The sequence below is a fragment of the Nesoenas mayeri genome (genome assembly GCF_963082525.1).
Source record: "Nesoenas mayeri genome assembly, chromosome: 4".
In the NCBI taxonomy this organism is placed as follows: Eukaryota; Metazoa; Chordata; class Aves; order Columbiformes; family Columbidae; genus Nesoenas; species Nesoenas mayeri.
In genome coordinates, this window is record NC_137540.1 from 25,553,051 (window position 1) to 25,569,376 (window position 16,326).

At 42.1% G+C, this 16,326-nt stretch overlaps 1 protein-coding gene across 1 annotated transcript in view; it reads left to right on the top strand.

The window, feature by feature from the left end:
* Window positions 1-2,857: 2,857 nt before the first annotated feature.
* ANTXR2 (ANTXR cell adhesion molecule 2) overlaps window positions 2,858-16,326 on the top strand; it is a gene marked incomplete at both ends in the record, with an annotated part of 117,664 nt that continues 104,195 nt past the window's right edge. The window contains 4 exons of the mRNA XM_080344362.1: window positions 2,858-3,000; window positions 3,890-3,961; window positions 7,043-7,114; window positions 15,484-15,565. Coding sequence (XP_080200488.1) covers window positions 2,858-3,000; window positions 3,890-3,961; window positions 7,043-7,114; window positions 15,484-15,565 — 369 coding nt within the window. The remainder of the gene's footprint in view (window positions 3,001-3,889; window positions 3,962-7,042; window positions 7,115-15,483; window positions 15,566-16,326) is intronic.

The window sequence follows — 16,326 nt, forward strand, 5'->3', positions numbered from 1 at the left end:
TGGAAGTGACAAGGAGAAGATGGATGTTAAAGATATCAACTTTGCCAGTTTACCGCTGGCGTGACTGACACAGGATTCTTCTTCTTATATTTTATCATGCATGAAGAAAAAAGATGTTGACTGAGCGATCCTCTACAAGGATAACGAATACCAGTCCCCCCCATATTGTGTATTTTTCTCACCTATCAATGATGCACAATCTGCCTGGACTCTTCTGAGCAGTACACCAGCTTTTACATCCATTGTAAAACAGACATTCTGTCACAGAAGCTTGCAATAAGCTGTGCTTTTCAAATAGCCACATCACTTTAGTTTTTGTCAGAGAGAAATACAATGCATTTCTCCTTAAAACTTTCTTTCAGTAACCCCTTCTGTATAAAAAATGCACTTTGTTTCAATTCTTAGTACGAAGGACCACCTGCTGTAAGACATGGTCTTGTGGTTTAGTAGCTGTGCGGCTAGAAAATGTATGTATTTGTTATATAAATCCTAATAGGATCATTGCCCAGATTCTCTCCTGTATTCCCTGTGTATCAGGCCTGCTACAGCACTTGGAGGCTGTGCGTTGCAATGCCTACACTTAGAGCTCTTCTTGCAGTGAGGTTTCTGAAGCATCCATCACCTCTGTATAATGCCAACATGATGCCCTGCAGGATAAAAGGGAAATGTAAATAAGATTGTCAGCCTAAGAAATGTGATATTTACTATGAGAAAAAGGAAAAGAGAATCTTGGGAACAAATAGTAGGGTTCCAGGTAATATCCTCTATACAGCCCCATAAAACAGGAATTTAATAAAAGCCACAAGGCCATGACAGCTTACTGCCAGTCACAAACTCATACTGACTCATGAATACTTTATTTGGCAGGTGATGGAGGAAATCAGTAATTTCTGGGGATTTTTGTCTTGGTAAATTGCTTACCCTCTGACTACTTCCATTGCAAGCCGGAACTGTCAGATTCTGAAGGAAAAGTTTTGGGGTTTTTTGTCATAAGGCACAGGGCACCTCTGAACTTTGTTTTATCCTCCCACAGCTGGACAGCCTTATTGACTCATTGCTCCTGTGACTGATGTTACAATGGGAGACAGGCTTTTCAGAGCTCTAGCAAATTATTTTGCTAGTAAAACATAACACATTATGAGAAACACTCCTGAGTTTGGGCCTAACTTGAAGTTTCCTGACATCTGTGGTACTCAAGAGCCCCGTGTCTTGAGCTTCCATGCATCGCAGCAGTGAACGCACTCCACTGTAAATCCAAACTGCTCAAAGTAGATGCTATTAAAACAAAGCACTGGGCACAAAAATGGTGAAAGAAAGAATAATCTTTTTTTTTTTTTTTTTTTTTTCCCCCAGATCCTCTTAATTGTTTGTCACATAGAACTCATGGCAAAAACTTCAGAAGAGAAACAAAGAAATAGAGGCTAGATGTTTATTTTTAACTTACAAGATAATTTTGGTTTAGGCAGTTTGTCATATGACTAAAATTTTTCTTCACAGAAAATTCAGGCATCTACTTAGCCTTTAGATAATATTTTAAGATTATTAAGCACATTTGAACTTCCTGTGAAAATCTGAAACCACAGATGGAAAAATCTGAAAGATAATATTCTCACAGCATAAAGTGACGCTTTCTACAGTGCCTCATGTTTACTGTGAAGGATCCAGCTTATGCTTCAAACCAAATGTCTGCTCTATATTTAGTTTTGCGAAGTCTATTGTAAATCAGTACGTGTTGGTGGTTACCACATGCACAGTCCCAGAGCAACAGTTTGGATATATTGTAGAAAATGGCTAACTTGCATGGCAGCATGGTTTGCAACAGTTTTTTAGATGGCTGCTGGTTTAGAAAAATGTTCAGCACCCCGGCAAACAACTAAAATGAACGCTCAGAAAGTGAACAACTGATTTAATAATTCATTAAAAAAAAAAAAAAAGTTAAATCTCATAGGGGTAGTTGACACACAGTGACTTAATGGATAGGTTGAGCATCAAATCCCAGCGAGGAAGCAGTTCAGAGAAATGTATGAGGCGACATGCCTGCCCTCCCAAAGTAAGAAAAGCTTGGAGAGCCACAGGTCTTGTTTTAATTATGAGTTTTCATTGTCAGCATGGAATAAGGTACTTCTAGTACGTTGCAAACAGTTTTGTCAGCTCTTGTGGACTTTTAAAATTTGCACAAACCGAGGCGAACCCCGGCTACGGGTGGGCTTCATCCAGCCGCGGGAGTCTCGGCCCCGCGAGGCTGCACGGCGAGCCCTCACACCTCCGAAAGTCCTCTCTCTCCGTCCGGTTCCTAATCGCTGCTCTTCGAAGCTGGGCTGGCCTTGCGAGAGAGGAGAGCACAGAATCATACGGAAAGCAGCCATTTCTGGTCCTCGCTCCGGCCGGGAGCCTGCCCCGGCACCACCTTTTCAGGGGGTGGGGGGAGGCTTCCAGCGGGGCTCGGCCGCCGGGGACGCGAACCCGGGGTCAGCCGCGGGCCGCCAGCGAGGCCGCCGCCTGCTGGGGAGGTGCCTGGGGCGGTGGAGCGGGGCGGGGGGGTACACGACACGGGGACGCCGCGAGGTCGCCATTGCCGAAGTCGCGGGTGGCCGCCGCAGCCGTGGGGGTGAGGGGAGGCGGGCCGCGCCACACAGGCGCAGAGGGGCGCGCCGAGCCCGCCCGGACCCGGCCCCCGCCTCAGGCACCGCCGCCGTCACTGACGGGCGGGGAGGGCCGGGCCAGGCCGGGCGAGCCGCGGCGGCGGACGAGGCGCGGCCACTTCAGCACCGCCCGCGCCCGCAGAGCGGCAGGACCATAGCGCCGGGCCCTCTCGTCCCCTCAGCGCCGCCGCTGCGTCCTGCCGTCCCGAAGCCCCATGGCGGGGCCCGTGCCGCGGGGGCGCCTCGGCCCGCGCTGCCTGGCACTGCTGCTGCTGCTGCCCCCACTGCTACCCGCCGCCCCGGCTCCAGAGGGGCCGTCGTGCCACGGCGCTTTCGACATGTACTTCGTGCTGGACAAGTAAGGCGAGCGCGGGGGGCCGGCACGGCCGCTACCTCTCTCCGGTCGCGGCTTTTGTTCCCGGCCGCGCGCGGCCGTTGGAGCCATCGCGGGGCCGAGGGGAGCCGGGCTGTGGCGGTGTGCGCGCCGCCGCGGCCGTTACGGGCTGTAACGGTCGCTCCGGGCCGTAACGGCCGTTACGGGCTGTAACGGCTGCCCAGGAGAGCGATGGCGGTGGAAGCGGGCGCTCAGCGGACGGGGGTCGGTAGCCGACGGCTGGGCTGTACCGTCCGTGGTGGGGAGGCTCACAGAAAGTTTTCGGCTCTCTCGGTGCCCTCGCTGCAGAGTCGCGGGGTCGGGGCGTCGGGGGTGGGTTTAGTTTCCCCGCCACCCGTGTCCGTGGATATTGTGAAGTTTCCGGGGAACAGGGTTTTAGCGAAGGTCTGTGTTCCGCCCGAAAGTACATCGGTGGACATTTTTGAGGCATCCCGAGCAACAGGCAGCGTCTGCCACCCCTCCCCCTCAACAGCTGTTGATGATCATGTTTTTCGTGGGGAAGTTTGTGCATAACAGATCGCCGTCGGCATGCTCCGCGTTTTCGGGTGGAGTGGGAAGAGGAAAGACTTAGATTTGATAGAGTGGCTATTTGAACTGATGCTGCTGGGCCTCACAAGAAGTTATTAATGTGTTTTTTCCATCTGGTGTGCTGTTTAATGTATGCAGTTTGCCATGCCTTAGCTTGACAACCCCCCCAAAAAATCACAAGCAAGTTCCACCATGAGCCAGGGTTGGTGCTAACTTGAAATAATTCGAAAAGCAGAGTGCTGTATTGGCTAATTTCTCACTGAAATTGTCATCCTCCTTGCTTTCCTTAAATAAGGCCTACTAATAGCTTTTGCTTTCTTTTCAGATCTGGAAGTGTAGCACAGAACTGGCACGAAATATTTGATTTTGTAAACCAACTGACAGAAAGATTTGTGAGGTACGTTCTTCTCCTTGTGACATCTATAATACTGGGATATGTTGGAAAAAAACCCTCATGCTTTTGTAAACTAAGTAGATATGTTTCATAAACATGTTAAGAGTTTGGCTTCTAGTGCCTAAATTGCTGGAAAATATTGGAAACTTCACATTCTCATGTTTGGAACTCAGTAAAAAGGTGGTAATATGCATATTTAAATACTTAGTCTCTAAAATTACTCTCACATGTTATTTTATTTTTAAGGTTTTTTCCTATAAGCCACATGCCTCATTTCTGCTAGAGTATTTCTTGTTTATTGCTTTTAGACATCTATATAAAGAAGGCAATCTGAATACATAACCATATATTTGTAAATATATGGTGAAGGTCAAAAGGGAGTGTTTTTCAAGTGTAGACAAACATACAGGAAGTTTGTCCCATGTTAATAGTATGTATGTTATACATATATGTAACCAATTTTGTCTGTAAGTGGTTGGCAGTATTGCTGCCATCAAAATAGCTGTTGTAAATACAGGCTAACTACTCTGTACAAACAGTTGAAAATTACTGTGATGCAGCATTTTGCTTTAAATAGCAACAAAACCCGCCCCTCCCCCCCCGCAACCCCACAACAAACCAAACCAAACAAAAAACAAACCCAAAGGAAGACCCCCTAAAACACACAGACATAGATGATGTGGTACTTTTTGCTAACGCAAATGAAGTGCAGCAGGCAAGTATAAACTTGGCTTGCTAGTAAAGGGATAGAGTTAGGCTTGTGCAATTAAATATTGCTTAGATCCATCTTGTAAAAAGCAAATCTTCTGTAAACCAAGTGGGTAACATGAACATTTGAAAGTTATTTTATAAGCTTTAGAATTTAAAAAAAAAAAAAAAAACCCAAATAAACTAAGGAGACCAAAGCAGCACTTCTTTTCAGTGAGTAATGAAAAAATGCATTTACCCCCACTGAAAGGATGCTGCTAGTCCAGGGTAAATCTTTCAGTTCATCATCTCATACTTCAAAATGACATTAAATGACACTCCCTTTTGCAACAGTTGTTGTGTAGTGGTCTGGCTGCATCATCTGAAATAAAGCTATTGAACTGGCAAGTTACTCCACTGACTTTTCACACTGAACGAGGACCAGTTATAGTGCTGAGCCAGACAGCCCAACCTAAGAGCATCTTGCTTGGTGTCTGCATGCTGAGGACTCAACCTTATGTGGCACAAACCCTTCACAGCATGACCGTTTTTGGGCTCTTGTGGGAGCCTGAGCAGTATACCTACAGTGTTTCCCTGATGGGGCTGGAGTACCTCTGAAGGCTGATGAGGCCTTTGTCCTGCCTTCAGGCCTCAGTATACTTTCAGAATAGGGCACAGAGTCATTCTACCTTGCCTTTTCTTAAATTGAAATAGTAGTTGCAGGAAGAAGGCAAAGGACCAATTGGTAGCAGTTTGCTTCAGCTCTCACCTGAAGAATTAATTCATGGTCATGTGACCTGTGCATCTGCTCTCTGTTTTGGCTCATCTGTAAAATGCATGTTTGCAGTAATAGCAGTGTGTGCTGATTATCTTAGTTCTGAAAGCCCTGCACCTGCCAGAGCTGTCAGGTCTAATGGGTGCATTCATACAGTCCTCTGCCATCATCACATTTTCCGAGTCCTGGGAGAGTAGAACAGAAATGGGACATCTTGTGAAGGGGACAGTGTTATGTCTGTCCTAAAGACAAGTTAACTAAATTGTAACTTTAAGGTTACTAAGTACAGAGAGTTGCATCTCAGACAGGGAAGTCCCATGTTACTTGGGCTAGGTGGTGATGTAATCCAAAGAGATCTGGATTGCAAGTACTTGTTTTTTGTTTGGCAACTGTTTGGGGCAACTACGATTGATTATGCCATGTCTTAGATTATAGTTTAATTCAAATCTTCTCAGATTTTTGTATTCGGAGCCTTAACGGATAGACTGCAAGACTGGATTGTAAATCCAAGGTCCAAATTTGCTATCTGAGCAAAGACTTGCCCAGTACTTACATTTCCAAGATGTCAATAATTTTAAGTTGCATTGTTGACATAAGCAACTGAAAGTTTATAGTCATTCATCTTTACAAGTGTTACATCTTTACTAACATCAACCCAATAAATTAATGGTCATACACATATAATAGTGAATTTTAAAATTACTGAATATACTGAAATTGTCATGAATAGAAATCAAAAGCAGGTAAGAGAAATGTTGTTACAACTTATGTTAGGGGAGTTACTGTCTTAGACTTCCAGAGCATCAGTTCTTAAGAGATACATTTTCCACAGATAGTTGGATGTAATTCTTCTTAGTTTTGCTGGAAGAGACAGGTGGACCTCTCCAAAACAAGTCTAAATTCCTTAATAAAATAAATTTGTACAGTGTTGCTTTTTATAATGACCTTTCCCCAGATACATTTATGGAAGTTGATCTTAAGTGTCACAATTTTATATCACCAAAAGAAAAACATACTCATTCTGAAAGAGTTTGTCTTGCTCCTTTTTTAAGAAATGAACCAGTTGGAGGGCACTGTTTCTTTGATGTTGATCATTTTATGACCATAAAGTACAGTTTGAAATTTACATTGTGTCAGGATCAAACTATAAAAAGGGGAAACTGACCTTTGAACGGGTCCATGTTTAATACCCCAGAGCAAGAATGTACTGCAAGTCTATGTCCCTGACTTATTTTTACACCAATAACTATGAAAATATAAAAGGATGTGTTACCTTTTGTACTTTGGTAGATCATAACCTGTGAAGTTCATTTTCAGTTAGGTTGCATGAGATCTTAACTCTTAAGTTTAGCATGACGTGATCTGGAGTCCAGTCAGGCAAGAAAGAATAATTCTGCTACTTCATTCTCAAAGTATCTCAGTAAGGAGTAAATGGGCAGATACCTTTTAATTCCTCTCTCATTCTGTGTTTGTAGTTGAAAGTATGTTCTTTAGAAGTTGGAGGATAAAGATGATACTAATGAAGCATGAATAAGCAAATGAAATGCTATGCATCTCTGCATTTATTTTAATTTGTTTAAAATGTTGTTTGTTTGCTTGTTTTCTTCCCTTTTTTTTAAAAGCCCCAAGATGAGATTATCGTTTATCGTGTTTTCCACCCAGGCACACGTCATTATGCCATTAACTGGAGACAGGTCAGTGCACTGCTTTTTTAATTCTCCCCCTCCTCCTCTCCGCCCAAGGACTCTTATTAAATCAGAGGAACAGTAACAGATACTGAAAAATAACCTATACCTTTAAGTGGTGGCCAGTCATGAAGCCTCTGTGTAGGGCTGGATTTAATTTTGTGAACATATCAATGGATATCCTAGTGAAAAAGTAAGGAGAACAATGATGTGGAATAAATTCTTGATGTGAACTCTGCCACTGCTTTGCAGAGCAACTAGAAGTAATTTTTTCATCTCTGTATCTTCCTTGGCACAGCAGGAGAAACATGTCTTGCTTTTGCTTTTGTAAAAAAAACATCTGTAGATACGTCTTCAGTATTTTTTCATGTCTAGGTAAAGCATACAATGGTAAATTAATGAGTCTCATAATCTTATATAAGGTTGGTATTTAGTTTTGTATTTTCAAATTAGAACTTCAAAATAGGTTTTAGACAGTGGAGTTGGTGCCACTTGAAAGGTGTGAGGATGTATGCATAAGCCTGAACTCTTTGTCTCAGTTGATGTTTTTGAAGGTGATGCAATTCAAGGCTGCTCATTCTGATTTTCTAAAGCAAATAATGATTAGCAGCTAAGATAAAGACAGGTGGAGAGACGCTGAAGAAGAAAACGAGGTAGAGAAGAGATTGTTGTAAAATTAACTACTAAAGATCACAGGAACTGTTAAACAGTATTGCAGAATCACTGCTTTTAGTGGAGGACAGTTGCACTGTTGTCAGACTCCTTCAGAATCCTTTCAGCCTTGTCGAAACCAACACAACCTCCTCTCTATCTCCCTTCTGTCCAGAAGCTACACACACTGAACAACTTTTTGGATTTTGAACATGTGGATAAACCATTTAGGAATCATTTTAATGAACTATGGCAGGGTAGAAGTGAGGTAGTCTGTCCTTTCTGCTCCCTTTAGTAGAATCAATACAAAAGTGTGGTCTGTCATAGTTTACTGTTTTTATTTTGTTTTTAATAGTACAGAGCAGCAAGTATAAGACTTACTTGAGTGTGTACTTACATGTGTGTCATGGGCGACACACAAATGTGTCTTGCTATAGAAATATAAGCTGACACCCTAGATACAGAACGTCTAAAGACATAATTCTAAGCCCCTCCTGTTTTAGCATTTAAAAAAGTGGTCTGACTTTAGAACAGCTAAGTTTTCACTTCCCCCTACTCAGGCTTGGATACTGGATCTGCTCTCTGTGAGGACACACAAGGTTACAAGCCGCTTTTCTAGATGGCTAGAGAGAGGTCAGGAGAGGACACTTGAGCCTATTCTGATGACTGCTGAACTCAATGAGATCCTTTCTCTCAATTTTAGTAGGCCTTTAATTCTTGTCAGTGGCCTATTCCTTATCAAACAGTGAGAGGCAGTGCTGATAGCATACAGACCACTTTGAGTGCTTGGGCAGAACTCTGGAACCCAGCCACGGAAACACAAATGCCTTTTTCATTGCATGTCTGTGGCACATTTGAAGCCATGGAAAGAGACATATTTTTCTCGGAAGCCTAGTTTAAAGCATAGGAAGAACCCTTTTTAGTTCCAGTGAGTTCTTCTGTGGGACTTTTCTTTAATGCAAGGTTTACTGATGCTTTTGTGAATGTGGTACAGGAAAGGAAATTACTACCCTTATTGTTTAGGAGGAATTGTAAGAAGAATGATGGAGACAGTAGTAACTGTGACCATATATACAGAGGTAAGAATGGATAGATACAGTTGGAACAGCTGTCCTTATAAACATTAAAGGAGTCAACAGTGGAAAATTACTTAAATATCTAACAGTCATTGTTCCAAATAGAAGATGAGGATGGTAAGTCCAGTGTGGTTTTCGGAATGGGTGTGTATGTGTGTGTGATTATGGGATCTTACTGCTTTGTTTTTTTTAATGTGCATTTTGGACTTGCAGGGATGTTTTTCCTCTCACTTACTTGCTCATTCACAAACGTCATGAAACCACAATTCAGTCTCAGCGGTTAGTTCAAACTAGGGAAGTCTTTTTTGTTTTGAATGCCTCAGGCTTCTAATTGTTTGCACAAAGTTCTTGCTGTTTTTTACTGCATAATAAAGCTGTGGATATAAAGAAACCCACACCATAGCACTGAATTGTCCAGATTACCAAATATTTTGTGACTATGCACAGTGCTATGTGAATAGTTCTGGAAACAGAAATCACTGTTAACCACAGTACACAAAATGCTATAATAAATGCATAGGAAAAAAACCCAAACAAAACACCCAGATGGAAAAGACCTCTCACAATGGTTATATCCTATTTTAGATATGCACATTTCACCTGTGAAGTTTAGCTGGAAACTATATGCTAAGTGGTAAACAAAAATTTGTGCATTCACATTTGGTGCTAATAGTTTTGAGAAGTGAGTTGTTTGAAAAAGTGGATACACTTATAAATATCATCCAGATGGCACAATGTCTTCTGCATTCCAGAAGAAATTCTGGTTTCTGTAAACCTACTTCTGCAGCATTTGACCAGTGTCCATGGCCAGGACTAGCCCTACTGACTCTGCTTAGGTGAAACTCCTATTGGAGCTAAAGAAAGATTATAGTAATGAAGATGGGAAAATAGAACACTTAAGCTTATAGTAATGAAGATGGGAAAATAGAACACTTAAGCATCTGGTACATGACCAACCATACCCTACTATGCTTGTCGATAGTTTGATGGAATTAACTGACTGTTCCTTTAATGCAGAGAGACATGTAACCTAGCAAGACATCTATGCATGTTCAGACTGTCATGTGAGCGAACCCTATGCTTTGGTTCAAGAAGCTTACCAAAACAGAGCCATCTGCAGAAAGCATGTTCTGCTGGGTATATAAAGAATGGCAGAGTCAATCACTTAGTTTTTTCCATCTGGACCCCATGCAGGAGGCCTATAGTTCGAAGGAGAAAAATTACTGTAATTGTACCTAGCCCTCTTGAATATTTGAGAGGTATAGAAAGCAGAAATCTCTTCCAAAGCGTGCATCTCAGGAGGCTGATGTGCAGGGTTTACTTTTACCAGTGCATCAGCTCTTTGTTTAGGGATGCAACCATCCCTCTTTTTCTAAAAGAACACTTATTCTTTGTCCCCTTCGTTTCACTAACAAGTGTGTGTTTTCCTATTATTATATTTCCTTCTAAGGAGCAAAACCAAAGTACCTGTTTTATTTGCCTTTATTAGAGATGAAGTATGTTGCCCTGAAGGCACACAGCCCCATTCCTGGTCATTGGGAATCAGAAGTTCCCTGCCAAGGCACAAAGACAATTCAAGATTCCAGCACTTCAATAGGGAGAATGAAATGTGGAAAAGAAATATAAAATACTGTCCCCCATCCAGAAGAGCTAAGAAACCACTAATTAAAACTGCATAGATGTTAATGGAGACTCAGCATTTCATAAAAGGCCAGCCCCCTGCCCAACTGAATCAGTACAACCTGAGGCTTATGTGCCCATTTCAGCTGGTTCTAACCTCTGCAGCTCTAACATACAAGCACAGATTTTTTTTTCCCACAAAAAAAGCAGGGATTTGAAAGGTTTTTAAGATTCAGTCCTCAAACATACTTTGCTTTCTAGCAAGTATAAACTTTTATACGTGTTGAAGATGCATTTATTTCCTTTATGTTGTCTTCTGTTAAGTGTATTTGGTCTCAAAGACAGTATCAGGTCTCTAGAAAACAAAGGCGGCCTGTGCTTTGTTACTGGTCTGTAGCTTTATCATTGGTCCTTTTAAATGGGGGTTTGATCTACACCCTGCTACTGCATAAGGAACTATTTATTACCTGTCTTCCACTGCCAGCAAATGCTGTGGTGCTGTCTACATAAGGAAACTAGGCAATGTATTAACATCAATAGTTGAACCACTTGCCTGCTCACAATATTGTTTTTAGCATTGCATCAATTAAACTTACTTAAACCAAGAGATAATATTAAGCAGTACCTATTGAGTTGCCTAAATAAAAGCTTGCAGCTTGGTGCAACAGAGCTTATGTAGAGAGAAACCTCCCCTGTAAACTTCTGCTGATAGTTGCTTTGGCATGCTCCAACTCTGAAAGGCAAATGTTTACATTTAAAGCAGATCTGAATTGTGGAGCATGCTGTCACCATTTAATGCAGGGTGACAATAAACCATGGCAGATGCTTTGTTAAGCCACTCCCCTTTCCCTCTCCCCTTAGTCTCACCCCCAATAAGGAAAGGCAACAGGAGGGCAAAGAGAGGCAAAGAGAGAGAGGACTTGCAAGTTGGAAAGAATTAAAAATGTTTTACTAATTCTACTAATAAAATAGAGAAAATAATACAAAATATACAAAACCATTCTTGAATTTCCTGGCAAAGCTCAGCACTGCTCCAGCAGCTTCAGGGCAGGCACCTGGAAGTCCTGGTTTGGACTCTGCAGCGAACTGGATTAAAGGATGCAGGGTCTGTCACTAGGCCTCAGATTGCAGGGACGGCAGACAGGGTCCTCCCCAGATGCCGGCCATAGTCAAAGAAGAACAAGACCCTTGTGATCTCCCACTTTTATGTGAAGTATCACGTGGATGGGATGGAATACTTAGGTGGTCAGTTTTAGTCACTTGCTCAGTTCACTCCTCCTTGCCCCTCTCACTTACGGGACATGCATCCTTATCAGTGACCTTGCATTCCATTGCTATGTTTGCTTACAAAAATATGTAGCCAACTTCAGAGAAGTGCAATTACTTAGAAGAACTCAGCTGAAAGGAAAATTCACTAAAAGAGAAACTGGTCTTATTTTTAACAAAACCAGGACACATGCTCAGGTAAAGAGAGGTTGCTACATTTTAATTTGTCTTAAATGGATTAAGTTGTTTGAAAAGCTGGGCTGCTTTGTAATCTCTCTTTACTAAATGGTGTGTTCTCATTTCTAAATATAATTCTATAGTGCCCTGTCTTGGTGAAACACTGATGGTGCAAGACAAGTTCAGTGTAGAATTTGTCCCATGTAGGGAGCAGTATTTGTAGACAGGCTCATATACCTCGCAGCAGAGCTGGCACAGTCTCCCTCATAGCAAACAAGCTCTCTGTCCAATACTGGTGCAAATTCCTGTCCTCCGAGACAACATACAGCAGAGTTGCTCAAAGAGACAAGACCAGTGGGTACTGCTGAAGCTACCACCAGAACCTTTCCTGACCTCAGCCAGGCTGGGATTTCACCTGCAGCCCCTGTTCATGGAATAGGTAAAAAGAACCCACAGATCAAACTGACAGAGAGCTTGTTGCCATGGTTGTGTTTCCTGGCTGCTGCTGGAAGAATTACCTGAAGTAGGTACAAAATTTAAAGAGAGAACAGACAGGGTAACTATTAAAAATTAGATGTGCCTTTTCTAAAATACAGAGGTGTAATGCAGTGCATATGCTGAATGGAGAAGAGATATTAAATTTGTAGTTATTGAGCCCAAACACAGACAGGCTACAAGTTGCTGATTTTGTTTTGCTTTTTGCACCTCCCTCCATTGTTTGACTTAAACCACAAAGCCAATGACACTTCGACCTTTATCACTGCTACTGAATTGTACTGTGGTAATGTCCAGACACCCAGACTGGGGTCACAGTTCTATTATCATAGAATCACAGAATGTTAGGGATTGGAAGGGACCTCGAAAAATCATCTAGTCCAATCCCCCTGCCGGAGCAGGAACACTTAGATGAGGTTACACAGGAATGTGTCCAAAAGGGTTTTGAATGTCTCCAGAGAAGTAGACTCCACAACCCCCCTGGGCAGCCTGTTCCAGTGCTCTATCACCCTCACCGTGAAGAAGTTTCTTCTCAATTTTAAGTGGAACCTCTTGTGTTCCAGTTTGAACCCATTACCCCTTGTCCTACTATTGGTTGTCTCTGAGTGTCATCCTCATGATACTCACCCTTTATATATTTGTAAACATTAATAAGGTCACCCCTCAGTCTCCTCCAAGCTAAAGAGACCCAGCTCCCTCATCCTTTCCTTATAAGGCAGATGCTCCACTCCCTTCATCATCTTCATGGCTGTGCGCTGGACTCTCTCCAGCAGTTCCCTGTCCTTTTTGAACTGAGGGGCCCAGAACTGGACACAATATTCCAGGTATGGTCTCACCAGGGCAGAGTAGAGGGGAAGGAGAACCTCTCTTAACCTACTAACCACCCCTCTTCTAATGCACCCCAGGATGTCATTAGCCTTCTTGGCCACAGGGGCACAGTGCTGGCTCATGGTCATCCTGCTGTCCACCAGGACCCCCAGGTCCCTTTCCCCTACGCTGCTCTCTAATAGATCATTCCCCAACTTATACTGGAACCTGGGGTTATTTCAGTATAGATGAGTTTTAAAACTAGTCTTTTTCTGTAGATTTTGTAACTACAAAAAATATTACAAAAACTAGGGAAAAGAGAGTTTTGAAAGCACTAGAGAGATGGAATGAGGGCTTCAGAGTGCTATGGCTGATTGACTAAAGTGGGTCCCATTATCAATATGGTTCAGGCACACACGAGCTCCTGTGCCCACCCTCCAGGCCTGCTCGGTGTGAGTTTTAGTATGACTGAACTAACCTCTCTTGCTGTCTGGTGGGGCTCATTTGCTGGGGTCAAAGTCATGCATGTGCATTGGCCTTGTGACACCCAGGCCAGGACTCGCTGGTACCTAATCAACTCAGAGCATGGGTGAAGCTTGTTCACACCTGGCTGGGCCTATGTAGTACAGATGTGCCACAAGGGAAAGAGAGGGTGACTGATGAAAGGCAGCTCATGCCACCAAAGATTTTCCTTGAACCTCTTTTAGTCAGAGGCCTGGAAACACCAGAGACTTCTGTGTGACTGGGTCACAAGACATTTTAAATAAGTAAAACTGAAGCGATTGTACAAAAGCTATTTTTGCAAAATGAAATCTGTTTCAGAAAACTGGGACTTCACTTGCTGCTTGTTTCTTGGCAGCAGAACACTAATGCCTGTGATGTGCTGCCGCTCATTTCTGGCAAGCATGAAGTATATGGTTTATAATCTGCGTTCATACATAATCAGTTTCAAGTTGTTTCTTTAGATGCAGAATGTAAAATATTTGGATCAAACAGATTGTATTATCTTACATAATTTGTCCTCGTCCATATACTCAATGCCACATTTTTTTTTTTTTTCTTTTCCTTTTTTTTTTTCCCCACCTGCTTCCCAATCATATCAGTTGATCCTGTGATTGGAAGCTTATTACAGCTATGGATTGTACTTTGGAACAGAGCTTCTAAACATAGAGGAAGCCCATCAGTGGAACAAATGACTTGTGGGTGGCATTCAGGCAGAGCAACGTATGCATTCTTTCTTATTTTGTTTACCCTAAGGAAAGCTTTCACGCTTCCTATAATGTATTTTCCCTCCATCTCCTCACCCCTGATGGTTTCCTCTGTGTCACCTGTATTTGTTATAGTGTTTTATACATTCTGGCCCAGATTTTTTCTCTGCTTATTTTTTGCTTGTCCTTCCCTAGAACAGCTTTCCACGAGCTTCACTAGAACTTTGTCTAATAATTAAAAACTTCCAGATTTGATTCTTTCAGTAAAGTCTCTCTGCCTTTTTCCCTCACTCGTATTGATTTCACTGGAAGTAGTTCCTTTTGTGCTACCTATGTGCTTCTCCAGTCTTACCATCATAGTTAACTGAGCATGTTGCAGTCAGTGATGGATTTATTTAAAAGCCCATGAGAAATAATGGCACAACTTCATCCTCTGGTTAAATATAAGTGAGCTGCAACCTGTGTAAGTGTGATGTCTTGTCAAAGGTCACACAGAAAGGTAGCGACAGCTGAAAAATTTAAAACTATCTTTAATCCTGGTCCCTTTCCTTGGATACAAGAGTTGTCTTGCAAATGGTGCATTTTTTAAGGAGAGGATTTTAATTATTGTGATTCTGTCGTACCCATTAAATACCTGTATATTGACCTGGAAACTTACTCTACATATAGAACAGCTGTTTTAAGGGTTTTCTTTTTTAATTGCAGCATGATTGGAAGTGAAGTTCTTTTAATTGAACAACGTAGACTTAATATAACAGAATTTCCATTGGGCTATCTTTATGCTGAGGGTTTGCCACTTCTTTGCAATATCTGCTCTGTCTGAAACATTTTACTTGAATCTAGCTCTTTGTCTCACTGAGGCATATTGTGTTATTTAGGTCTAAAATGTCCGTTACCACAGTGCTGCTCCCATTGTGAATATAAAATCTGCCTCTGCATAGTATCTCAGCTGAATGCTATATTTTACAGATTTTAATTTCAGACCTCCCTTATGTCAAATACTGATTTTTCCATCAATAAACTAACCCCTTTCCCCGTTTCAAATCATACTAACATTCTTTTACCTTTTTCTTTTCAGAGAGAAAATCAAGAAAGGTCTCAAGGATTTGGAGGAGGTAAAACCAGCAGGTGATACATACATACATGAAGGATTAAAACAGGTAGGCTTTACTTATCTTCTTGCAATCAAAATATCCTCTCTTCTCACTATCTGGATAACAACAGCAACCTGTAACATAAACGGATTGGTTTTATGTCTCAATGTGTTACAATCAAATCTTTTTGGTTTTCAAAATGGTCCCAAGATTGCTCAGATACTATGCAAATCCCATGCAGAAGATTAACCATCACAGAAAATTTCCATATGGAATTTGTTTGACTTGATCCTTCGCAATAGCGAGTGATTCTTTGTTATCAATCAAACAGCTAATGCAGCATACCAGTTATTACTGGTAAATGGTCACGCACAGCTTTGTAGGGCTGTGAGTGTAACCATACTTTCTAGAGCACGTGCTTAGGGAGAGTTTACTGCACAGATCACCATTTTCAAGACAAATTGTCTTAATTTTGGACTATCCTAATTATGGAGTTCCAACTGCTTATATTTTCTTCAGACATACAGTTAAAGTATGTTTTGCCATTTTGCTCAGACTTGGGCCCTGAAGGTAAGGATCTAAACTTTCACTGTTAGGAATAGAAACTAACATTTTCCTCTGTGCCTGTGGAGCCCAGTTTGTAATTGTGATCTGCAGGCTGAAAAGCTAGGCAAACAGAAGTTTGTTGCTGTTTAAAAATATATATATTTTAAGCCATTCTTGTATCTTGGAACCTATTGACTGGCATTTGAAATCTGAGGAGTAGCAAAGGAAACCTTATGGCGGATGTAAGGAGAAGTGATCTTGATAACTCATGGGGTATCCAT